This window comes from Chelonia mydas, chromosome 13, assembly GCF_015237465.2.
Source record: "Chelonia mydas isolate rCheMyd1 chromosome 13, rCheMyd1.pri.v2, whole genome shotgun sequence".
In the NCBI taxonomy this organism is placed as follows: Eukaryota; Metazoa; Chordata; order Testudines; family Cheloniidae; genus Chelonia; species Chelonia mydas.
The window spans coordinates 3,408,007-3,433,837 of record NC_051253.2 but is presented as its reverse complement, the minus strand read 5'-3'; the positions used below and the strand labels follow the sequence as shown (position 1 = coordinate 3,433,837).

The 25,831-nt window shown below is 51.3% G+C and overlaps 1 protein-coding gene across 5 annotated transcripts in view; it reads right to left on the bottom strand.

The window, feature by feature from the left end:
- Positions 1 to 1,021: 1,021 nt before the first annotated feature.
- The window catches only part of SNPH (syntaphilin), a 32,968-nt gene continuing 8,158 nt past the window's right edge, over positions 1,022 to 25,831 (bottom strand). The window contains exons 3-6 of one of the 5 annotated variants that reach the window (XM_037877119.2): positions 11,261 to 11,351; positions 9,883 to 9,990; positions 6,660 to 6,809; positions 1,022 to 5,289 (exon numbers count right to left, since the gene is read on the bottom strand). In XM_037877119.2, the coding sequence (XP_037733047.1) occupies positions 4,053 to 5,289; positions 6,660 to 6,809; positions 9,883 to 9,990; positions 11,261 to 11,304 (1,539 nt within the window). In that variant the 5' untranslated portion in view covers positions 11,305 to 11,351 and the 3' untranslated portion in view covers positions 1,022 to 4,052. Of the gene's footprint in view, positions 5,290 to 6,659; positions 6,810 to 9,882; positions 10,090 to 11,260; positions 12,427 to 25,831 lie in introns of those variants that run through there. The other 4 variants (XM_043527551.1, XM_037877118.2, XM_043527549.1 and 1 more) reach the window with 4 other exon arrangements.

Here is a 25,831-nt window from a genome sequence, read left to right as displayed (position 1 = left end):
GACTGCCCAGGCCTGAGAGCTCGTTAGTGCCCCAGGAGCAGAATGCACATTCTGGGTCCAGGCTTCAAGTCCGTGCAGCAGGGGCTAGGCCAGGGGTGGCCAGCCTAAACCTGAGAAGGAGCCAGAATTTACCAATGTACATTGCCGAAGAGCCGCAGTGATACGTCAGCAGCCCCCCGTCAGCTCCCCCTCCCCGCACCTCCCGCCCACCGGCAGCCCTGCCAATCAGCGCCTCCCCCTCCCTCCCCGCACCCCCCGATCCGCTGTTCCGTGGCGTGCAGGAGGCTCCGGGGCGGGGGGGCATGGCAGGCTCAGGGGAGGGGGCGGGAAGGGGTGGAGTGGGGGCAGGGCCTGTGCAGTGAGCACCCCCCGGCCCATGGGAAAGTTGGCGCCTGTAGCCCCAGCCCCGGAGCCGGTGCCTAGACAAGGAGCCGCACGTTAACTTCTGAGGAGCCGCATGGGGCTCCGGAGCCATGGGTTGGCCACCCCTGGGCTGGGCCCTCACCCTAGCAGTGTTTCGCCACTCAGAGGCGGGGACACTTTGAAAGGGGAACATCTGCGGAACGTGCGCTCCAGCCCAGCTCTCTCCAGAGCAGAAGCCTACGGCTGGCTACATGGAAACAGACACGGCAGAGACCCAATGCCATTTATTACATCCACCAACAGACAAAGATTACAGGCCCCTGGGAACAAAAAGTGGTTACAGCTTTTAAGTTCTGTATTTAAAAAATATATAGATTTCTCTTTCAAATATAACCCTACACTGATTTCTCGGCAGAGCTTTGGATCGTCTAACAGACATGTACACACATTCACAAATACATTGCACAAGAGCCTTAGATCCTAGTTCCAATTACAGCTGCCATTTTGACTGGATTTTGTCCATTTCTCCCCAAATGCTTTATATTACATTATCAAACCCAAGGCTCCTTCACTCCAGGCTCCCCCGCTGGCTACCATATTTTGAAAATCAGTAGCCCACTTTTACCCTGCAACAAGCGCTTGTCTCAAAGGGATATTGATTTGCGACAGTCCAGACATGCTGGACACAGGTTGTGAAAGTACGAGCATGTGGCATCATCAACACATGCAGCAACACCCCTCTGCCCCCCCCGCCCCCCACAACAAATGGGGGGGGGCACATGACCAAGGTAGCCAGCCACCTCTGGTAAAGTCTAAATAAAGCTGTTTGACAGTCTGACCAAAGGGCAAAAAACCCTGGGAGGTGTACCAATGTGATCAGCCCCAGATGATTGGACCCTGCCAGAAAACTCGCTTTAAACCATCACAAAATGAAACTATTAAAATAAATACTCCCTCGCCCAATGTGTGTGGAGGAGATGGCAGCGGGACCGGGGGTGGCTGTGGGGGGACGTAAAAGAAGAAACATTGTTCAAGTAATCGTCAAGGTAAACAAAACCTTTGCAGCCAGATTCAGAAACACGTGTGCAATTCTGTAAACAAAGTATACGTGCATAGTTATCACTGTGCATGCGTGTGTGTGTGAGTGTGTGTACACAAAAATGCACTCGCCATTCTGAAAGCCTGGCCCTTCGGGTCACTCACTTCACAGAGAAGACAGGGGCAAGGCCACCCAAACCCCAAGTTGACTTTATGCACTCTCAGGGCTGAACACTGCAGATAACCCCGAGCCGATTACCCGTCGGAGCGCTGGAGCGTACGCCAGCAGGCTTGCGCTGAACATCTAGATTGGCAGAGGAACTGGTTTGGATGAGGCCTCATTTTCTCTAGGCATTTGTCCCCAGCTGATCAATCTCGGCAGTGAAATTTGGCTTTTAAAGGGATTTCAGGAGGCCACTTGAAGATGTTTTCTGCCAGCCTAAGTTTTAGACAAGCTGCCTCCAGAGAACAGGGCTACGCGCTCCCTGTGCCCTGCATGGCCCTCTGCCTTCTCTGTTCTGTCCCCGCCACCACTGAAAACAAATCACCACGCCATGCCCGTTTCAGGCATCTCCAGCTGTCAGAATCAGCACTGAAAGCTCTGCGGCAATGGGCAGCCAGATGCCCGCCCACCCCTAGTGTAACCAAAACACTCTCACCCTGCACTCCTATCGGACATTCCAGTACTGAAGGGAGCCGCGGCTCCGGCCTGAGGAAACCCCAGCTGCTTCTCCCTGCCCCAGGACGAAGAGCTGGGATGGAAGCAGAGCAGCATCAAAGGACTCCGGGGCCTTGGCTCGTCCTTGTCTGAGTGTAACCCTAAACCCTGCACCTGCAGTGCAGATGTCAGCCTGTCTTTGAAACCTGCAGCCATTTGAGGTGTGCAGCAGAGAAATTTCCACAATGGAGCTTCTGTTTGCAAAAAGTGAACATGGTGCAAAGCACGGAATGAAAGATACAGAATTTAAGGAGTTCTCACCATGGGCAACCTGGGTACATATGCAACACTGCACAGAGATACAGTAGGTGGCTCTGGCTATGGAGATTCACATGAGGTATATCTGGCTTCTCTTGCTTGGCCACTGGGCCCTTACTGTCACATCTTCCAGGAGGCGAAAAGCTTTAGAACTGGGTCAGCAAAGCAGGACTTGAACCAACAGGTCCAAATCCCCAGGAGGGGACAAGGATAAGGGAGTGACGTTCACGTGGTTTCCAAAGTCAATTTGTAAGCAAGCATCTGTCCACTCTGTCCTCTGAGCCCATCCTCTGGGGGAAGGGATTCTGAGTCACTGACTCTGCCACTGGCAACGGGAGCAGACTTGGGCAACCCTCGTTGCTCCACCCTGCTCCTAGAAGGAGGGAAGCCACGTTCTGCACCTGCTCTCACACTGATTTAGACTAGACTCCTCTCTGCAAACCGGGAATTCAGTCCTCTCCCTGTTTATTCTGCAAAGCATGTTGGGAATAAGGACATCTATTCTAGAGAGGCACCTCCCCCATTCTAGCCCTTGTCCCCATCTCTCCTGCCCATGCCGTCTTGATTTCCCCTTTGTTCTCGACACGTTAAAATGAGTCTCTGCAAGCAACGTCACTTGAGAGCTACAGCCACTTCAACCATTAACCTGTGTCCCCAGAGCCCTGGGCAGGGTTTTACCCGCAGGGCGCCCCTCACGCTGACGGCAGGCATGGTGTTTTCCTCTTGGGACTCAGGAACAACTGTAAGAACAAGTACGATACAATAAAAGGCCAGCTGGGCAGCTAGCCTTTCAAATGACCCAGCCATGTCCCGAGGGAACAATAGAAGAGGACTAGTCAGGGGAGGAACGGTGTAGGGGGAAGGGATCCATCAGTCCAGGAAAGGGTTTGTAGTGCTCTTTCTCCCTAGATGAAGTGACCGTGGGTACATCTACACAGCAAAAAAGGGTCCCCTGGCAGCAAGTCTCAGAGTATAAGGTTAACGGACTCGGGCTTCTGCAGCAGGGTTCAAAACAGCAAGTTGGGGTTGTGCTGGAGTCTGGGCTCCGATACCTGGTGCGGGGAGGGTCTCACAGCCTGAGCAGGAATGCTGACACTGCAATATGTAGCCCTGCAGCGCGAGCCTGAGACAGCTGACCCGGGCTCTGAGCCTTGCTGCCGCAGGAGGTTGCGCTGTGTAGACGCACCCTGTACATACACATCTGTGCTACACAGACTTCACTTGTGGACAGTGCAGAATCCATCAGCTACATCGCCTGCCGGGCAAGTGTCCTTCAGCAGGAGGCTGGGGTGGCCCCCCCTCAACTCTGCGCTTCCAGAATTGGCCTTTTTTAATTCCTCAAACATCTCAGAAGCCAAAGCAAACCCAGAAGCTCATTTCCTCAGGCCCCTGGCAGGCCCCCTGGAAGTGCAGATTCCAGATACAGCAGATCAGAGGATGTCAAGGTGCATCCGATGAAGTGAGCTGTAGCTCCCGAAAGCTGCTGCTCAAATAAATTGGTGAGTCTCTAAGGTGCCACAAGTCCTCCGTTTCAAGTTGCCCATGTACTTCGAATAAATAAAACGAACGTTTCGTGTGTCTGGAATTTACAATCAGTGGTCAAATAAATTCTGGTCGTTTCGCAAAGTCGTACCTTGAAGCACGTGCAATGTGTTTGGCTGGTGGAAGAGGAGCGTTAGGGCTGGGAGCTGCGGCTGCTATCTCGCACGCTGCCAACGGAACGGCAGTTGATTTTCCGTAAGGAGTGCAGAGCGACCGTGCAGCACCCGCGGAGCAGCGAGCTGATATTGTATATGGGCTGGCCCTGCCTCCGCTGAGTACGGCACAGCCAGGCTACCGTGGGCACCGCCGGCACCACCACGGCCAACAGATCCACAAGGAAATGACGGCTCCAGTAGTGTTTCGGGGCTGCGGGCTCTTGGCTCAGCTCGGCAGCGTCTTCCTCCAGGGTGCAAACGACGCTCACCGACTGGCTAGTGCTCGAGGGCTGGTGCACAGCAGGGTTGTTGGTCACCAGACCCTGGCAGCCCTCTTGCCCCTCCGGAGTCTCTGGCCCATCTCCTGCAGTCACCACCACAGCGGAGTTGGGTTCAGTCGCCATCAAGTCCGTGGTCCCGGAGAAGTTCTGGGCCTGAGTCTCTGAGCTGGGCACTATGTCTTCCATTTCGGACACCCACACTGAAGTGGGGCTGCCCAGACTGCAAGCCTGGGACTTCATGACCTTTTCCAGGATAGTGTCCAGGTCCGGTTCGTAATGCACAAAGTCAGTTTGGATGGCCTGCTCCTGCATGCAGCTCGCCTGCACTCCAGCCTCCACGCTGCCTTGTGTGCCCAGAAGTTTCTCATAGGTGGAGCTGGTGGGAAGTCTGGAGCCCAGCGTGAAGGAGCTCTGTAGAGACCCCTCCTCTGTGCAGAACTCTACCCCTGATGAGAGCAGGCTGCTGTGCTCCAGCAAGTCCGTCCGGCTCAGCGAGTCATCTGCAGCCACGAAGCCACTGTCCCCCACCTCCTCAGCTGACAGGGTCTGTGAGTCCCCAGCGTTTCGGTCCCCTGCTGCCTGGTCACTCAGCTTGGTGTAGGTGGAGCTGCGGGTGAGCGACCGGGCTGGAGAGCCCCCCACTGACTCCCCAGCCCCTTCCTCCTTCACAGCCCCATTCTGTGCTATCTCCATGCTGTGCAGCAGTGTCTCCAGCTTCTTATTCTGGATGTTGATGTCCACAAAGTATTTCTGAAGGCCTTTGTCCTTCTCCATCAGGTTGTTCTTCACGGTGTCAATCACCTGCTTTAGCTGTTTGATCTCCTTCCGGGCCTCCTTGAGTGCCAGCTGGGCCTCCACACGGTGGCACTCTTCCTCGATCCAGTCCTCCTGCATCCTTGAGAGCTGGGTCTTCAGATCCTCAATCTCAGTATCCCTGCACCAGATAGACAGACAATCACCACCACTTCAACCGGAGGGGGCCGGCGTGACACGCCTGGAGGTCGGAATTTTGCATAGGTGTTGACAATCCACGCTAACAGTTTGGACGGTGCATTTCTGGGGTCACTCTCTGAGGGCAATTTATTGTCCAAACCCCCTAATCACCATCTTTCTCCTCTCACCTACGCAAGGACCCTCTATACAAGGAGAAGGGCAGAGAGGACTTATATGGGTAAAAACGGTCGTAAACCAAAACACAAAGTATTTTGGCACAAAGTTGTTCTGTGATTAGATTCTCCAATCCCAGGTTCCCTTGGGTAACAGCAGCACTGTGGAGGTGTGTGTGTTCAGTGGGGAAGGGGCTTAGAAAGCACATAGGGGCCTTGGGGATACTTTCTGAGGGAAGCAAAGTGCGGGGACAGCCAAATAGAAACCCTGTGACCATCTCTTACTGTGGTCCCTTCAGATGAGAATCTTCTTAGCTCTGCAGGTTTAAACTAGTGTAAATGGTGGATTCTCTGTAACTTGAAGTCTTTAAACCATGATTTAAGGCCTTCAGTACCTCTGCCAGAGGTTAGGGGTCTGTGACAGGAGTGGGTGGGCGAGGTTCTGTGGCCTGAGATGTGCAGGAGGTCAGACTAGATGATCACAATGGTCCCTGCTGACCTTAGACTCTATGAGTCTAGTTCACAACTCCATCCCTTTTCCTACACCACCAAGATATTAGGTATTGGGGGGACGAGGACGGGGGGATGTGGATTTGTATTCATATACAATGCTCAATAAATATACAGTATACAGGTAGAAATATAAGAACACCACAGTGTACTAATATCTGCTGCTCAAGAAAATCAGATCAGAGAGCAACTTGATGGAGAATGGGAGAGTCAAAAACCTGCCAGGTGAAAATCACGGTCTCTGCAATCTCCAAATTTGGCAACAAACTTAAAACTGATAAAAAGAAACACTTTGTTTTACACAACTCCTGACTAACCTGTGGAACTCACTGCCACAGGATGTTACTGACTGCTTAGTCAGATTAGCACAAGGATTAGACATTCATGTGGATAATGAGATCATCCACAGCTACACATTTTTATCCTATATACGGGATACAAACTCTCATGCTTCAGGGCACAAACCAACCACAAATTGCCTGCAGCTGGGAAGGCTGTTTCCCCTATGGTCATAGTTGTCCACTACATGGATTCTGGCGCCCCCCTCTGAAGCAGTGGATACTGGCCACTGTCAGAGACTAGACACTGATTTGGAGGTTCCTATGCATTCAGTTACAACCTTCCCATTTCCTCATCCCCACTGGTGTTGGGACCCTCCTGTTACCTGCTCATCTGCGTCAGCACTTACCTGTCCTGGAGTCTCTCTTGGGTGTCCTTCAGCCGGGCCTTCAGGTGTCTAATGCAGACCTCCTTCTGCTGGAGGGGGGTCAGGTACTGCTCAGGAGTGGGGGGCTTTATCCCATGGTTATCGCTGCACAGACTATACTTGATGGGCCGCCTAGGAAAACAGGACAGTCAACAGCCCCACCAAGCACTACAAGTAAAACAATCCCAACCACGTCAGTGCTGCTCCGCACAGAGCCGTTCCAACCTGGACCTCAGCTCAGCTCATTCCCTTGCCTTTGCTGGCAGGAATTCTAGCACAGCCAGGCACAGGGACACAGGCTGATAGGAGCCAGGAGTCTCAAAGGGAGAGAGGCGTTTCACCAAGTGGGGAACTTTAACCTTTTCCTCCCCACTTCTCAGATCTGAAGTACAAACCCCCTGGACTACACACCTTCCTGGACTCCTGTGAGACATCCCAGCGTGCGCTCAGCTGACCACACCTAGAGCACTCCAGGTCGGTACTGGAGAAAGGAGCCTGTCTGTGCGACTAACAGAAGACCCCCCTCACCCCCCAACACCCAGCAGTGTAAGAGCCCTGATATTCCTAAAGTGGGACACATGGTAAGACTATTAAGAACTGCTGAATATCACATATTTTCATTCAGAAATTAAAGCAGGTGTCCTCTGACCAGGCTCCTTTAGGACACCCCCCCGCCCCCCGGCCTAGGTAGACAGTATTTGTGCAGCAGCCCTGAGCTATGGTGGTGGTGATTATTACTAGAGCTTCATGGGGGTACAAAGCATCGTACGGACACACTGAAGACAGGCCCTTGCCCCCAAGCAGCCGACAGTCCCTCTGCTATCAGCAGACTGGGCGCTGGGGCATCTCCCAGGAGAGGGACTTCACTTTAGCCCTGGAAAATACAACCACCAGAAGCAAAAGAAAGGGTTCATTATAAAAAAAAGATGTTTATTACAGAAACATCGCCGGCCCTGGTTACTGACACATTCGAACGCTAACACTAAAGCTGGACCTATAAGAAGGGTAGATCCGTCGCAGAGCTCTGCTAGGAGAGAGGGGAACCCTGCAGACAGCAAACACCCTGACCTCTTTGAGCGAGCTCCCATGGCAATGCAAGATTCTTAGTGGTTTTCTAAAGAGAGCCCAAGGTGGGATCTCGCTCCTGGAATACGTCACCAGGAGCACGTTTCCAAGAGGCAGAGAGCTCTGGATTAGAACTTGCTTGAGGCAGTTGCTCATCGTGGCCACGAAGGGTCACCCAGAGGACTCTAAGGGGCGGGGTGAGTAGTCAGTCACGGGTTAGCTTTTTGCTCCTGCACTCCTATGTTCAAATCCTGGTGGCATCAGACGCGCAAATCAAGGCTGATGGCGGCCACCTGTCCACAGCACAAAGCCACTGGACAATGGGGCATGATTAGCAGCCGCTGCTCAAGAAGGCCAGGGCTGAACTAGAAGAGGGGGTTGCCTCTCAGGATGGAAATGTATTGACATGCCTGCATGGGTGCCTGGGACTGGAAAAACAGGGAGTGAACCATGGATGAGAGTTGTGGGTCACTGTCAGAGCTACGGGAGGAAGCCCAGTGCAGTGTCCAGCCGCAGACTCTAGCTAGTATCATTAGTCCATCGTTGTCCCAAACAGTGAATTCATTCAGAAATTCAAAGCAGAATATCTATCCTAACAGGGCACCCTTGGGCTGTGTGTGCCTCTGGAGAACCAAGGAGATTTGGGGGCCCATCTGCAAAGGGCTTCGATACAGCCCCCAACCCCAAACACACAAAACACAGCAGACAACGAGTCATATTCTCCGCTGGGGCTAATCAGCACAGCTTTAACTGGGGAGCAAAGCGTGGCAATGGGGGGACAGGAAAAGTAGAAATATCTTCTCAGCTGTTAAACCCCACTCCCTGTATCCCCTGGCCACAGCGCCGACGTTTACCCAGTCCTGACACTTCCTGTTGTATTGGCTGAGTCAAGCACGACAAGACACAAGTGACGCAGCAAGGCCCAGATCTGATGTGCAACACAAGAAGGGCGAAGAGGCACGCGACAAACCAAGCCAGCTGGGCACTGCGTCTGCAAAGTGTTCTTGCTACAGCACTGGAGAGCTGGTCCGTTAGCTGCAGCGCACGCAGGCGACATGTAAGCAAAGAATTGGTGCCAGGCAGGGAGCAGAGGGGCTCACAGTAGCTGTAATGCAGAGAGTGCGGTTTCTGAGCCGCTAAGTCCTTGTCAGCAAACTCGGAGGGGGCCATATGTTTACTTATAGCGAGAAGTTGGTCAGTTTCTCCATGATGAGCTTGGGCCATTCGCTGAGGAACCAGCGACTAGGTTTGGGAGTGGAGAAGAGGGATAGAAACGATCCATTACAGCCCTGGGACCAACTTAGCTGTCTGCAGCAGGTATCACAGCATTTCACGGCATCCCCAGGGGGAATTCTACTCCCAAGAGGGAAAGAAATGCAATGTGAGCTGTGTTTAATATTTGGGGCCATTTCACGTGCTCCATGCTCAACTGTCCTTTATCCCAGGGTAGAGTCAAAATTCTCCTCTTCCAACAAGTCCACCGGTCTCCTGCTTTCCAGTCCAACATCCTCCGGGCATCACAAAGGGACAATAACAACAACCTCTTGTGTGCATGGTGCCGTTCCTCCTGAAGGATCTCACGCTAGGTCACCAGGGCGTGGGGGAGGAGAGCAGACAAGTGGTGCACAGTGCTCTATGCAACACCGCGTGTGGTGGCGGGGAAGGCGACAAAGGAAAAGGGTGCTTGGAAATCAAGGTGATGGAAGGGAAAGAAAATGGAGCAGAGAGGGGGAAATTTTTGGACAAGGACACCAGGGCAAAACCTTCCTCTGACACGACCTACCGGCAGATTGGCCGTTCAAAACCCTCATCGCGCCACGCCTTGCCTTACTGCACATGCACAATTCCCGCAAGCGTCCTGCCGGGACGTCAACCTATGGGACTAAGGGATTTGTGGGGTTTCAAGCCCTTGGCTCAGACTCTAACGCTGCTCTTTGCCAGCAGAGCCAGTGACCAGGCAAGGGCTTTCAGACTCTGCGTAGCAGTCCACTTTAGAGGCTTCCACACACAAGACCCCCGTGGGGAAATCTCACTGAGCCACTGAAGGGCCCGGGTCCCTGTTCCATGTGCCCGGACGGCTAGTCAATGGAGCAGGTGGGCGAGGCTAGGCGGCCTCCCCGTGGCGCTCTGGACTGGTTACCTTGGGGTGGGGCTGCTGTCGCTGCCCTTGCAGGAGCCCGAGTTGCTGCTGCTGCTGAGCGAAGAGGTGCCGTAGGTGTCCCGCATGCTCACGGGGGGAGAGGGGCGCCTGGAGGCAGGAAGAAGAGGCTGTTTCTCAGTCGGAGTGGCAGGGGGCGCTGAAGACTTAAAGAACGAGGCCAAGCCACTCCGTCCATAAAACCCCCGGCTTCCAAACCACCACAGACACAAGGACACACAAGACAAAAGGACAAAACAAACAGCGGGGATCAAGATGGAACAGAGCAAGGCTGTCTCACAACGGTTACTGCGACAATAGCAAAGGGAGGGCCGAGGGGCGCTGCACACCGGGCGCTGCCCTCGTTCCCTGGGCCAGGCCCAGGGAGGCTGCGCCCCATCTCCCATGTCTACTGCCCATCGCAACCAAGAGCTCCTACCTCTCCTGAGCAGCCCTACAGAGGGCACTGCAGACGGGGGCTGGGCTAAAGGGCCCCAATCCACCCCATCTTACAGCCAGGGTCTTGCGCCCAAAGACAGCCATGGTGAATTTTGCCTTGGGTGCCATTTTGGTTTGGAGCCACTCTGCACTCTCCTCCCCCACCCCCGTTCTGTTATAACGAGAGCGCCTTGTCCCGTCACACCACAAGCCCAACACTCTCCTGAGCCTGCTGGAATCTCATTGGGTTTTATTTAGAGCGAAGTCAACCCTCCTACTCCCAAAACATCTGTCTGATGGGCCACCTCCGGGCTCCTCTTCTTCGACAGCATCATGTCGCACTCTGGAGGTACGGCTAGCAAGGCATTGACACAATCAATAGTGAAATAACCCCTGTCCGGGAAGGATGTGAACAATGAACAAACTCTGGTGTGAACAAGCATTTCTCCCCTGTTCTCTGATTGTACCCAGAGTACGGCAGCCTAGGGAACATTTCTTCAAAGAGCAAACCCCTTAAAGCCCCACACCCTCCACACCAGTGGCTGAGGACAAGTACTCTCCATCAACACCTGCCTTTGGCCCAAGAGAACTGAAGAGATAATCCCGACTTCACGCACTGCAATGCAGAGACAAAGGCCAGCGTGCATGCAGGAACGTGGGCCCTTGTGCCAGTGCTGTGCAGAAGACAAGGTATTTCAGCAGCTGCCAGAACAAATGCCCGACCCTGGAGTCTGGTCTGTACACAATGCTGCCGGTCCAGGTCCAGAAAATGACCTTGCTAGCTGCCCTTCTTAAATGAAAGCTCTTGGATCTACTCCTGCACTCTGGCTGCGCTAATGCATTTGGGAGGAGAGGGAAAATGGCCTCTAGATTGTATTTTTTATTGGCAAAGGCACTGCACGGATTCCATTGTCATCTACAATAATGGGTTGGACGTACTCACCTTCGAGAGCCAGTGGAGGACCGTCTGCTTCCCGGCAGGGACATAGCAATAGTGCTGCAGGTCCCGGCAGTGAGGATAATCGGCACGCCAGCTAAATAAAGAGAAAGATAGGAGGAAAGAGAGGGAGAGCTGGAAGTGTGGACGACGTCAACACTTGACGCCACTTGAGAGGCACCCCGACTGGAGGGCTGGAGTGTGGTTAGTAATCTGTCTGGGGCAAGGTCCAGCTTTTTCATTGTGTGTGTCCCGTACCTACTGCTCTGGGGCCTGATCCCTGCCTGGAGCCTGTCGGGTGCTACAGTAACACAAACAAATAATGGAAGCACTGTCGGATGCTTAGCCTCTCCAATACCCGGGGAAAGGCCAAGTCCCATCTGAGCAGAGCTCTGCTGAGTTACACCACATGAAGATTTGGTTCAACATGTTTTTTTTTTAAACTAACCATTCCTGTGCTCTGAATTATTCATCCTCCTTCAGTTCTATCCCCAGCCAGCTAATACTGTATACTCTGCTCTGTGCCTTCCATGCAAGGAACTCAAAACACTTTACACATATTAACCTCCGTTCCCCTGCACACATTTTACTCCTGTTTTACAGATGAGAAACTGAGGCCCAGAGAAGTGAAGCAACTTGCCTAAGGTTGCAGAGTGAGTCAGTCGCACAATTGGGAGTAGAAGTAACTCCCAGCTCTGGGCTTCAGCCAGACCTCTCTCTTCTGTCCGTACCAGAGGGCCTGGTCACGTGCATTCCTCAAGAGAGGTTATGTTCTCTTACTGTTTATTCCTCAATTAAATCAAAATCATCCATAGCACAAAGAAACCAGACGTGGAAATAGAGGATTCCAGGCAATGCAGCGTGAGCAGAGAATCTCGTGAAAAATCAAAAATCCTGGTTTTAATGCAAATAATGGGCCTGATCTAGAGCCCATCGAATCCAATTGGAATCTTTCCTTTGGATCAGGCCCCTGGGTGGGAATAAGAAACTGCGTGGGAAGAGAAATCTAGAAAATATGGGGTCAGCATTTAAATTCTCCTTTGATGATATTTTCTAGACCAGGGGTCTCCAACCTTTTTATACCCAAGATAACTTTTTGAATCTTAGGGCCACCCAGGATCTACCCTACCCCTTCCGCGAGGACCCACCCCTTTCCCTAAGCCCCACCCTGCTCACTCCATCCCCCCTTCTCTCCGTCACTCGCTCTTCCCCTCCCTCAGTCACTTTCACCGGGCTGGGGTAGGGGGTTGGGTTTCGGGAGGGGGTGTGGGCTCTGGGCAGGGGCCGAGGGGTTCGCAGTGTGGGAAGGGGCTCTGGGCTGAGCCTGGAGCAGGGGATTGGGGTGCAGGAGGGGGTGAGGGGAGGAAGCTGTGGAAGGGAGTTTGGGTGCAGGAGTGGGTTCTGGGCTGGGGCACAGTGTGAGGGTGCAGGAGGGGGTGCAGGGTGTGGGCTCTGGGAGGGAGCTCAGGGTGGGGCTTGGGGTACAGGAGGGGGTTTGGGGTGCAGGAGGGGTATGGGGTGCTGGCTCTGGGAGGGGGATCAGGGATGGGGGTTGGGGTGCAGCTTCCCATTGGGCAGCACTTACCTCTGGCGGTTCCCAGTCGGCGGTGGGCACAGCGAGGTTAAGGCAGGCTCCCTGCCTGCCCAGGAACCAACCCGCTACCAGAAGGGAGCAACGCGCCCCTTTGGCCCCTGGGGGATGCAGGGGGCACGTGGCTCTGCGCGCTGCCCCGCTCTGCAACACCGCCCCTGCAGCTCTCCTGGTCAATGGGAGCTGCGGAGGCGGTGCTTGCAGGCAGGAGCAGTGCGCAGAGGGAGACCCCTGCTTCCCCCCCCCCCCCCCCGGGCCACAGGGCTGTGCTGGCTGCTTCTGGGAGCGGCGTGGGGCTGGGGTAGGCAGGGAGCACAGCCCCGCTGCACCACCGGAGATCGTGATCGACTGGGAGATCCTCTCAAATCGACCAGTCAATCACAATCGACCGGTTGGTGACCACTGCTCTAGATTATAGCAGGCACAGCTGTAATGCTGCGGCGGATTCTCCATCCCTGGAAATTTTCAACTCAAGACCAGATGTTTTTCCTCTATTTCAAATAGGAATTAATTCAGGGAAGTTCTACAGCCTGTGTTATACAGGAGGTCAGACTAGATCAGTGGCTCTCAACCTTTCCAGACAACGGTATCCCTTTCAGGGGTCTGATTCGTCTTACGTACCCCCAAGTTTCACCTCACTTAAAAACTACTCGCTTACTCAACCAGACATAAAAATACAAGCGTCACAGCCACTAGTACTGAAAAAGTGCTGACTTTCTCACTTTTACCAGATAATTATAAAATCAATCCGTTGGAATATACAGATTGTACTTACATTTCCGTTTGTAGAGCAGTAGAAACAAGTCATTGTCTGTATGTCTGTAGTCTGTGTACTGACTTCGCTAGTGCCTTTTCTGTGGCCTGTTGCAGAAGTAGGCAATTTTCTAGATGAGTTGATGTACCCTTGGAGGAGCTCTGCGTACCCCAGGGGTACGTGTACCCTGGTTGAGAACCACTGGACTAGATGATCAGAGCCATCTCTTTTGGCCTTATATCTATGAATACAGTGTCTCTTTTATATGCCCTCATGTATTCTCACACTATCCAGCACACCATAAACCTATGGAAAATATGGCTGCTCTGTGCCCCTGTCAATGTGCTTTCTGGGGAGGGAGGTGCGTCTCCTCCTTTTGGCCCCCACCCAGGCCTCCTCTGCCCCACACATGAAGGGCAGCCGATACGAGTGGCAGTTTTACGTTGCCGTCCTTGGTGCTTTAAGTAGGACTTGACCAGTTTTGCCCCTGCATGGAAAACTCTGCCAGCATCCCTTAACTCATGCTCCTTGGGGGGCGGCAGGAAAGGAAGGGAGAGGGGATGACCAGGGATGGAGCCAATGGCTGTTGAAGGGCTCTCCAACATTCGCTGTAGCTCTCTTCCCTCCTTCTCTCTCCTCCCCAATCCCTTTTTTCTGGGCACATCAAATATGGCAAATTCTGCCTCGTGCCTCTGACTCAGTGCCATTCCCCACTGCCTCCCTGCCCCCCGCAACCCGCAGCCTCTGCACAGAGGGCTCCCAAACCAACAGCGCTGAAACGGTTAAAGAATCAAAAGCCCTGGCAATGGATAGACCCAGATGAATGCATTGACCTCCCGAGCTCCCTCATCAGCGACTTGGGCCGGGTACCGTGTCCTCAGCTCGGGCTGCACAGCATCGAGCGTGCTCTTGGGGCAGTACAGAACAAACAAAAACCTTGCAAGACATTTGACGTCTCCCTCGGGTCCTTGTGCTCCACCTCGAGAGCGGAAGCTCGGGGTGGCGGCAGCCGGGTGTGAAGGCAGGAGGCAGATGAGCCACGCTGGATCAAAGCTCCACCCTCAGGAGCGTAGGAGCCAGTGTCTGCCTCCCTGAGCCAGGCCGCTGCAGGGGCTTTGCAAATGCACCCCCAACCCCACCGCTGCCACTGCAGAGGCTCAGTGAGCGCCAAGTGCACTGACTGCAGCTTGGGCGAAAAGCAGTCGCTCCAGTGCTGCCAGGGAGTGCAGGAGGCAGCAGCCCCAGGAACATGGCAGAGGATTTCAGGCTGCAGGAGGTGGGCCACACTTCACCGGCTCTGGGCCGGGCTGCAGGAGAGCTGGGGGATAACACTGCAATAACCTGCTCTGAGCGCAGCACCGGGGTACAGAGAGGGAGAATGTGAATGGCAGCCGTGCGGCGAGAAATCCCTTCTTTCGCCAACCGTTTTAAGACCAGCTGGTGCCTGCGGAGAGCTGCATGTGCTAGACAAGTAGCTCCAGGCCAGCTGGTTCCTGGCTGAATTCCAGGGTGAGCCACAGAACTCCCTAGGAAGGACGGTCTTGTGCCTAAGGCAGTGAATGGAGACTCTAAAGAACCAGCATTATTTCCTGGCTCTGCCACAGATTCTCTGAATGCCCCATGGCAATTTGCTTGACCTCTCTCTGCCTCAAGTCCCCATATGGAAAATGGGGAGAATAATGCTTCCTCTCTGCTTGTCTAGTTAGTCCATAAGCTCCTTGGAACAGGGACTGTCTTACTGTGTGTCCAGACAGCAGCTAGCACACTATTCACAGCGGGGGCGAGGCACTACTGCAATATAAATAACTTAGCACCCTCTCTGCAGTGTAATGGGGCAAATGTCTCCTTGCAGCTGGTAGTTGCAAGGTATTGCCTCCACCTCCTGCTCTTACGTTTGTCCACGCGTTTGTCCACATGGAGACACTCTATTTAGTGGGTGACTAAAGAGTTTGTCTTTGGGGGAGATTTCCAAAGTCACCAATGGGATGTAGGCCCCAACCTGCTCCGGCTGCTTCTGAAACCCCCCTCATTAGCCCCTTGCTTCTGGTGGCGGTCAGCACCGGGCTTAATGCAATGCTTGGGCTGGTCAGTGACCAAGTGCTAAGTAGCAAGCTCATGCAGGGCTCTACCTTGACATATCACATCAGCTTCTGTTTCGGAGACACCCCCCAGGCCCACTCCATGGTTAGGTGGATACTCCATCTTCGTACACACCCACAGCACTTAAAAGTCCCCATACTGGTATTGCTAATAATACCTCCGAATATTGCAGCTGGATTGTTTTATTTTTTAAATAAGTCAAACTCAGCATTTCTCGTTTGTTACCTTGTATAGTTTGCTCAGTCTAGACAATGGCACGAACCGCTCCATTTCCCTGTCTGGTTCAGCAGCACTAGCTCAAGGCTGCCATGTTGGAGTTGCGAGGGCCAGAGCAGAGCATTGGGAGGCAAATGAACGTGGCTTTTTGATGTTTATATATATGACAATTTTAGTCTGGTAAAACTTTAATTTAAAAAAAGAAAAGAAAAAGGAAAGACAAAAGCTGGATTTCAGGCCAACCACTCCGCCCCTGCCTCTTCATGGCACCAGGGCCCAGAACTGCAGCCAAGGGTTTTGCTTCTACAGAAAGGCAACCCCTCCAGCTGGAAAGTGCTGTCTTACATTCACCAAGAATTCTACTAAATTCCATCCAGCTTCAAACATTCTTTGCTAAAACTGTGTCTCACCTGCACCGCCAATCCCTTGGCCAACTATGCCGTGAAATGCAAACGTGCTCACAAACCGCATGTTCGTTCTTTGTCTTACACAGACATCCAGGTCTGCTTTGGCAGGCTTTTCTCACAGCTGTTTTAACAAGTATATTTGATTTTAATCACCAGTAATAAACGGTCACTATCTTTGCTCTCAAGAAGTCAATTTGGCTATCTCAAGCTTCAATGTGCGGAAGGGCAGCCAGGGAAGGTCATAGAATCACAGAACTGGAAGGGACCTCGAGAGGTCATCTAGTCCAGTCCCCTGCCCTCATGGCAGGACTAAGTATTATCTAGACCATCCCTGACAGGCGTTTGTCCAACCTGCTCTTAAAAATCCCCAGTGATGGAGATTCCAAACCTCCCTAGGTAATTTATTCCAGTGCTTAACCACACTGACAGTTAGGATGTTTTTCCTAATGTCCAACCTAAACCTCCCTTGCTGCAATTTAAGCCCATTGCTTCTTGTTCTAGCCTCAGAGGTTAAGAAGAACAAATTTTCTCCCTTCTCCTTGTAACAACCTTTTATGTATTTGAAAACTGTTATCACGTCCCCTCTCAGTCTTCTCTTCTCCAGACTAAACAAACCCAGTTTTTTCAATTTTCCCTCATAGGTCATGTTTTCTAGACCTTGAATCATTTTTGTTGCTCTTCTCTGGACTTTCTCCAAATCTTTCCTGAAATGTGGCACCCAGAACTTGACACAATACTCCAGTTGAGGTGTAATCAGCATGGAGTAGAGCAGAAGAATTACTTCTCCTATCTTGCTTACAATTAGGCTTGAATACAGACTGGGAATGGATGGGTCATTACACAAAGTAAAACTATTTCCCCATGCTAATTCCCCCCCCCCCCACTGTTACTCACACCTTCTTGTCAACTGTTGGAAATGCGCCATCCTGATTATCACTACAAAAGGTTTTTTTCTGCTGCTGGTAATACCTCACCTGAGCTCATCACTCTCGTGATAGTGGGTATGGCAACACCCAGTTTTTCATGGTCTCTGTGTATATATATCTCTTCCTACTGTATTTTCCACTGCATGCATCCGATGAAGTGGGTTTTAGCCCGCGAAAGCTTATGCTCAAATAAATTTGTTAGTCTCTAAGGTGCCACAAGTCCTCCTGTTCTTTTTGCTGATACAGACTAACATGGCTACCCCTCTGAATACTCCTGCTAATACATCCCAGAATGATGTTCGGTTTTTTTGCAACAGTGTTACACTGTTGACTCATATTTAGCTTGTGTCCACTATGACCCCCAGATTCCTTTCCGCAGTATTCCTTCCTAGGCAGTCGTTTCCCACTTTGTGTGTGTGCAACTGATTGTTCCTTCCTAAGTGGAATCCTTTGCATTTGTCCTTATTGAATTTCACCCTGTTTACTTCAGACCATTTCTCCAGTTTGTCCAGATAGGCTAAAAAACAAAGTAGAGAATATAGCCTAGATTTCCATCGGATATATAGTTGTGGTAACTGTGCGTGAAAATGCACTAACGTATCAATTTGCACGCGCCATTATTGCCACTATGGAAATCTGGGTCCTTGTTTACAGTAAGGAGATCGTCCTTCCACAACAGCATCAGCAAACGCAAGATTAGCTAGTCAAATCGGAAAGGTAAGCAGGATACCAGCAGCAAAGAGTTCAGTTCTACGTACCCTGCCTCAGAGCACTTTGTCAAGAAGAGAGAGTAGACTCTACCCAGTACAAAGCGAATAAGAGTATAAAGGGCAGGCAGTTCTTCACTGGAGGCACAATACTTGTTCTGTGGAGAATCGGTGGAAGCATGGAAGCTTTGGTGGACTCCAGGGTTTCGCACTGTTACCTTTATTAGCCACTGGGGTGCTACATTAGGAGAAGCCCGTACACCTCCACGGAAGAATCTCTACCCTGCCCTCTTCATCCCCAGGCATTCAACTCCACTTGGAGCTCATACTCACTGGACACGCCTGGCATTTCTGACGGCAGCTTTAACGAAAGCTGCCTTATTATAGCTGTGGCGATGAGCCCAAGCATTGCGGGCAACACGCTCTACTGCGGCTGTTTATCTATTAGTCATTAGGAAAAGTACACAGAGAGGAAATGGAAAGTGCTCAAAGATAAATGACTGAATGCCCACATGCTCTGTATGCTTTCCAGCAATAAAATACACCAGCTGGCACTGGGGATGGCCAAGAAAATGCAGAAGAGTAATCAAAGGCAGGAGAGAGAGAGGTGCTTCTGGGAGATCTAAAAGCATCTGGGGCAGGAGAGGATGGGCAGGATTTCAGCGCAAAATGGGAAGGCCAAAGCAGAGACGTGAGGAAGCATAAAAAGGGAAGGTGAAAAAGACATTTAATCTAACTAAGATGTCACTGCATCAAGCAACAGTGGGGTCAGGGGTTATTTACATCACCTAGAAAAGAGAGAGGGACATTGCTAACAATTAAGTGAGCAATTCAGTGATGAAGAGTGCAGGGTAAGGCAGGTACCAGTAACAGATCTGTCTTAGCCAGGAGGAAAGACAAAACACTGAAGCAAACCAGGATTGTGTCAATTATCCAAAAAAACACCAGGAGAGACAAACAAATTAGCAGGCATGAAGAGCCCCATCAAACCAGCACGGGATGGGTTCCATGGAATCACAGCTGAGAAAGTGACCAAGGGAATGGGGAGGAACATTTCAGAGATTACATATGTAACAGAAAAGCTCATGTCAACAGTTTGAATGAAATCCTGGCTCCATGGAAATCCATCAGAGTTTTGCAATTGACTTAGATGGAAACAGGATTGCAACCTTTGTATCCAGACAATGGAAATGAATGCATAAAAAATGAAGTATGTATAGCAAGCTGGTTTCTGTTTAAGGGTATGTCTATACCATAGCTGCTGCATCTGTGCCACTGTAAAGCCATAGTGTAGACGCTTCCTACATCGACAGAAGGGGTTCTTCCATCAATGTAGTTAACCCACCTTTCTGAGAGGTGGTAGCTAGGTCAACCGAAGAATTCTTCCATTGACCTTCTTGTGTCTCCACAGGGGGTTAGGTCGACCTAACCATCGCACTCAGGGCGTGAACATTTTTCACAGCCCTGAATGGCGTAACAAGGCCAATCTAATATTTAAGTGTAGACCAGGCCAAGCGTACGCCCTGGAGCTGACATTGCAATCTCTTGGCTCTCCTCTTAATTAGAGGGCAAGGTTATGGCTCATTTATTGCAACAAAGGGAGAGATCAGCCTTGCTGGTCAGGACAGAGCAATACAGACCAACAGCCATCAGATCCACCTGCTGACATAATTACACAATGGCATTTCTAGTCCTCCTGCGTGCAGAGTACAGGTGTCGTTCATACATTCGTGCAGCACTGTCTCGCTGAACCTGCGGCGAGGATGCCACCGCACCAAACGAGGTGTGAACTTCATCCATTCATCTTGAGGTGACTGTTCCATTTCAATTTGTTAAAGATCACGCTTTCCCATCCGGTCGATTGGCTCTTGCTTGCAAGCTGGATTCTGTGATGTCCTGAATAAGATCAAAAGCAGGTGAAATAGTTTCCTCCTCCCAGTTAGTTTTGGCAGCAGTTTGGGGACCAAGGACTAGGAGGAATGCTTTGCAGTACTCAAGCAGTGGAATCTAAGGCTTCGTCTACACCTAGAATCGGCAAAGCTATCTTGGTGGGGGTGTGAACAAAAAAAACCCCAAACACACCCCCCTGTCCAACACAGCAGTGCCAACAAACCCTCAGTGTAGACACAGCTATGCCAGGAAAAGACTCTCACACCTACAGAAAAGACCTTTTGTACCTGTTGTTCTTCGAGATGTGTTGCTCATGTCCATTCCAGTAGGTCCAGTCCTCTTCCAACACTTCCCAGACCGGAGAGTCCACCAACAGCGGACTCGATGGACCCCCCCTTCGAGGCCAGAGTTGACTGTGCCAGAACTGACGGACCAGCCTTCTAGTGTCCCAACATGGGACGCACCATGCCGGAGACCTGTCCGCTCTTCTTGGTGGGGGTGCGGCCCTTTTCCACCTTCTTCTTCTTTTTATGTGGCACCAGGGATTGTGATCAGTGTCACACCGATGAGCCGGCCTTCCACACAGGGGAATGGTGCCGAGTAAGGACTTACTCAGGGCCGAGGCCGGTGTGCTGTGCACTGAGGCTGCCGGTGCCGGCTCTTGAGCTGGAGAGCAGACTCCATCCAGAGGAGCTTCATGCGATCATCTCTCTCCTGCTTAGTTCTGGGCTTGAAGCCTCTGCAGATGGTACACTTGTCTTGCAAGTGACCCTCTTCCAAGCACTTCAGACAAGCGGTGTGCGGATCCCCTCTGGGCATAGGCTTACCACACCTATCGCACGGCTTGAACGCCTGGAGCCACGGCATGCCCCGGTGACGGGGAAAAATATTGGGGGGGAGGGACCCCCCAACTTAAATGTACTAACAAACTAACTAACTAAGATGAAGAATAACAACTATATACAGGGAAAACCACTAGGAAGCACTTGCTAAAGCAAGAGATCATTTGCTCCAACGACCATCACTGGCGGCAAGAAGGAACTGAGCAGGCGGTGGGTCAGCAGGGACCTGTATACACCACCACAAAGGCGCCACTCCAGAGGGTTCCCCAGCCGACCTGACGGGTACCGCTAGGGGAAAAACCTTCTGATGATTGTGCACGCAGAGTGCGCGCACACACCTATTGGAATGGACCTGAGCAATCACTCGAAGAAGAACTCTTTCTGTCCGCGTGCGTCTGCCTCTACACTATGGGTCTATGCCGGCCCAGCTTTACAGTATAGACATAGCCTAACAGAAGAAACATGGCAGACTTGAGAGAATTCGATCAGTTCGTAAGTGAACTGATCCTCATATCTTCATGTCATTCGTCATCAGCCTGTTCAGTCAGTAGGGAAGGAGGGATTACAGCAAAGAGTTTGAAAAGCTTTTAACATGCATAAGAACGCCTAATCTGTGAGCACAACTTCTGAAACGGGGCATGCGAGCTCAGCATGCCAAATGTGGATCTGAAAATGCAGATTTTGAAAACCTGACCCTCCCCTGTTCACAGGCCACTTACCATCAGCAACCCTGGTTAGCAAAGCTAGTGTCCAGAAGCACGTTTTCCAAAAGGGAGTGACTCTGCTGGCACCTGAATACCCCGACACCCTCCAAAGATGCATCTAGCATAAGAATCACAAAGTGGGGCTATACGGGGGTTTAGTACCAGATGGAATAAGGCCTCATGGAATGTTGTAACAAAGAGTCCTAAAATAGAGCTGGAAAGTAGTCAGATAATTTTTTTCTTTCTTCATTGCTCTGGGTGTTATCCTACAAGTCACCGTTTGCCCTAAAACACAGCTGTCTGGGGAGGGGATAGATCCTTTGACTCTGCCACAGGGCCCGATTAACCGTCTTCTACCCTACAACTGGTATGTCACGAATTTCACCTCTCATGTCCAAACTGCCAAGCCCCAGCTCCCCCCACTTCCTGTTTGTTGCATTTACTGGAGAAAGGACACCCTGCCTTCAGCCACGGCCCCTGGACTTTGGCAGCCTAGCTGTCATTGAAATCCAGCGCCCTGCCAGCCCCCAGTCCCTTCTTCTCAAGGCAGCAGCTACCAGCACCACATAAAAATCCACGTTGGCCTCTAGGTTGCTATAACCCAGCTGAAAGGGTTCTCACAGCAACTGGGATGGGGTTTAAAGGATCGGAGAGCATCTGACGCTGCTGCAGATAGACAACAAACAGCATCCCCTGCGCTACCATTGGGCTGATGTGTTCCAACACCAGGTGCAAGAGCCAGTGGGTTCGTATCCCCCAACCTCCAAAATATTCCTAAGACTCGGTGCTATTCAGAAAGTCAGTGGGATAGTCCACCAAAGTCCATGGATACTTGGCTGCAGGGGCTATCTGGGCAGTCCTACAGTTCTGAATTGCCAGCCAGAGCCTCACTCCAAGCCCCTGCCTTTGGTCCTGCTTGGCAGAGATGCCAGGGAGTGCAGAAGAATGCAAAGTTCCCCAACTGCAGTCACCTGGCCCACATGTGGAAACTGGCACTGCCAGCCCCAAGAGCAGGGAGCAACAGCGCTTCAGACAGGTTGGTGTGTGAGTGTATGAAAATGGAGATGGGCAGGGATGTCATGACCTGAGGGGATTACAGGCAGCCAGGGGGCAGCCAGCTCCTGTCGGGATCATGGTTATGTAGAGGGAATTGGATGGCCCGGCCCCCAAGTTATTTTGCATACCCCCACCCCACTAAACTGTAGGACCACCACAGTTGGGTTTATGAACAGGTTAGACAAACCCCTGTCAGGAATGGTCTAGTTATTACGTAGTCCTGCCTTGAGCACAGGGGACTGGACTAGATGCTCTCTCGAGTCCCTTCCAGTCCTACACTTCTATGATGCTAGGAAGTACTTTTGGGAATTTGCTCTGGTACAATCAGGTTCCATTGCCAGCCGTCAAACGCAGCAGAAAAGCATCAAACCGGAGAGAAGCTGTCGGTTCTAAGTGTAACATACTAGCTAAGTGTGTCACACCCTCTTCGAGTGACTGGTCCATGAGAATAACAAACTACCATTGCTGCCACCTGATGGAGTTGCTCCTTTTGCTCAAGTGCTAGGGCCTGTGTGCTGGTGCTGAAGCCTCAGGTTCAAACCATGCAGACAGTTGCTGGTGGTGATTGTTATGCAGGCAAGACCAAAAACACACAGGGTCAATCATTGTGTGGCTACAACTCATTTGCCACTTAACAACCCACTGTGAGGTGGTCACCAAGAGAGTATCCGACGGCTCCTTATCCTTTCACTTGTGACAGAAGTTGCTGTTGTTTAATGCAGCAGATCATTTGGGAAACTCATGAACATCTCACCATGAATAAACTGAAATGGACCTGAAAAAGAGAGAGCTTCTCAGTTGTATTAAACAGTGACCATACTTTGCTTGTTAGGCTTGGAACTGGTTTAGAAATCTCTGGAGTAGGGTCCCCACACAGCCAATGCTGCGAGAGATGCCATTATTCAGCAGCATCGTGGCCACCGGCAGGAGTCTAAAATGCCAAGTACAGTTTAAGTCCTTCCTTAACCTGGGCACATCAGTGACGGTCTACACCTGCTGAAAGGTCTTCATTCTGCAGTAATGTTCGGCAGTCACCACAGTACAGACAGTACAGAGTAAGGCAGGGGTTCTCAAACTTCATTGCACCGCAACCCCCTTCTGACAACAAAAATTACTACACGACCCCAGGACGGGGGATTGAAGCCTGAGCTCACCCAAGCCCAGCTGCCCCAGGTCGGGGGGCGAAAGCCAAAGCCCAAGGGCTTCAGCCCTAGGCTGGAGGCATGTAACTGGCCAACCAGGACTAAAGCTCTCGGGCTTTGGCTTTGGCCCCGGGCGGTGGGGCTTGGTCTTCAGTCCCAGGCCCCAGCAAGTCTAACACCAGCCCTGGCAACCCCATTAAAATGGGGTTGCGACCCACTTTGGTCCACTTGAGAACCGCTGGAATAAAGCAGAGCCAGAATGTGCCCAATCTCGTGTGCAGGGAGGCATGCAAGATGAGACCATCTACACCAGGCAAGGCACTGGGTTTTATGAAGAAGTATTTAAACTATGTTTGTAATCCCAGTTTGCTGGCAGGTGTTGGCAACTTCCTGAGACTCCCTACGCAGTCCAGGGTGATCTCATTCCAGATGGCAGTGGGAGGGCCGGCCATTTCCCAACTCAGAGAGAGAGAGACTTGCACAATTTCTATGGAATTCATCTTAGCAGACCCCTCCCCATCCTTAGATCATTTCGCCCTATAGACTCCCAAACAAGCTGGATGTAAATTATGCAGCAAGTCCCCTGGATTGTGTGGGACTCTGGTATGGCAGACTGAAATTCTAGGCCAGCTTCGTTTCAGTTTAAAAATGGAGATTATATTGAACTAAACATGAAAATTAATATTACAGTCAGAACACTGGCCTAGGTTTATTCTGATATTCAATTCTTCACCTGGTTGCTGTAGTCACTGTTAGACTGCAAGAACTGAGCAGCTGGCTCAGTCATTCCAAGCTCTCTAGTCTGCTGCACGATAGCCGCGTGTACCGGCGAAGCCCTAAGGTTCAGCCCTGTGTACCAATGTAAGACTTGTAGCTGGGAGTCAAACTGCAAACTTCCATACTTCGAAGTATACTTCCAAAATCCAGAAGAGCAGATTCTCCAGTACATCATGTAACAGCAAATTAGCACATTGTCTCTGGGAGGGCTAGGGATACTATCATTCCAGTCTCAAAAAAGATCCTCTCTGAGCCTCTTACTGGGTTCTAAATTAGCTATAACTTCACAAAAAGAACTGCTATCATTGTGGACAGCTTGGAGGAGACCTCTGTGCTCCGTGTGAGGCAGGGCTCATGAAAGACAACCAGATGTTAGAAGGAAAAGGGGATGAGATGGAGAGCAATATTATGCCATTTTATAAATCAATGCTTTGCCTGACCTCAAATACTCTGCTCCCTACACCGCATCTCAAAGAGGATCTAACAGAAATATAGAAGGCTCTGAAATGGGCAACGAGAATGACATGGAAGAACGTGCATACGAACAGAGATGGAAAAGATCCGGGCTGAAATTCTCTGCTGTGCTTCTGAGAGGTACAGCACAGAAATGGCAGCAAAGGGGGAGGGAAGGCTAAGATGGCTTTAAGACATCGTTATATCCTTTTAAACCGGGACTGCCTGGGGGGCTGGACAGGACCCCGGTGTAACGTAGACAGTCCTGGGGGCCTTAGTTGTGGCAGCCTCCCAGAGCTCTGCTATGGACTGCAGCTATGCTCAGAAACTCTGCAGTGCTGCATGCTGCAGCCCTGCCCGCAGCACACCTCCGACACCAGGGCCTGCAAGGGGTTAGTTGGATGGCAGCCTTCCACCCTCACCCACATATGAGGCTTTAGGGCCTTTCCATGGAGCATCAAGGAGCCAGAGTGGGTGAGGATCTCACCCTAGAACCATTTTCTAATGAACAAGAAGGGACATAAGTCAGAACAGATCACTCCCCAGTGCCAAATTCTTCATAGTTTAATTAGTTGGTTCTTTATTTTTATGTTATTGGTTTTTACTAGGGCTTTGAATGATGTGGAAAGGGTCCTTGGTTCCAATGTGCTGGAATTGAAGACACAATAATGAATGGCCTAGAGAAGGTAGATCAGCACTTCTATTCATAACACAATAAGAGGAGGAGTGGGGAATATTCAATACAATCGAAAAGGAGCACATTTAACATTAATTAAAGGAAATGCCTGTTCTATGCAACACAATCAGCTTGTGGAACTCATTGCCTCAGAACTTAGCAAGAGCCAAAAAAAAAAGACCCGGGCATTTCTATAGATAATGGAACCTCCAGACTTACATGATGAAAGTTAAACAGGAACAAGAGTTTAGAAATGGGAATTAACCCGCAGGGTCCGGGGCATAAGCCAGCCTCGGACTGATGGGAGTCTGGGCAAGTTTATTCCTAAGGCAAATT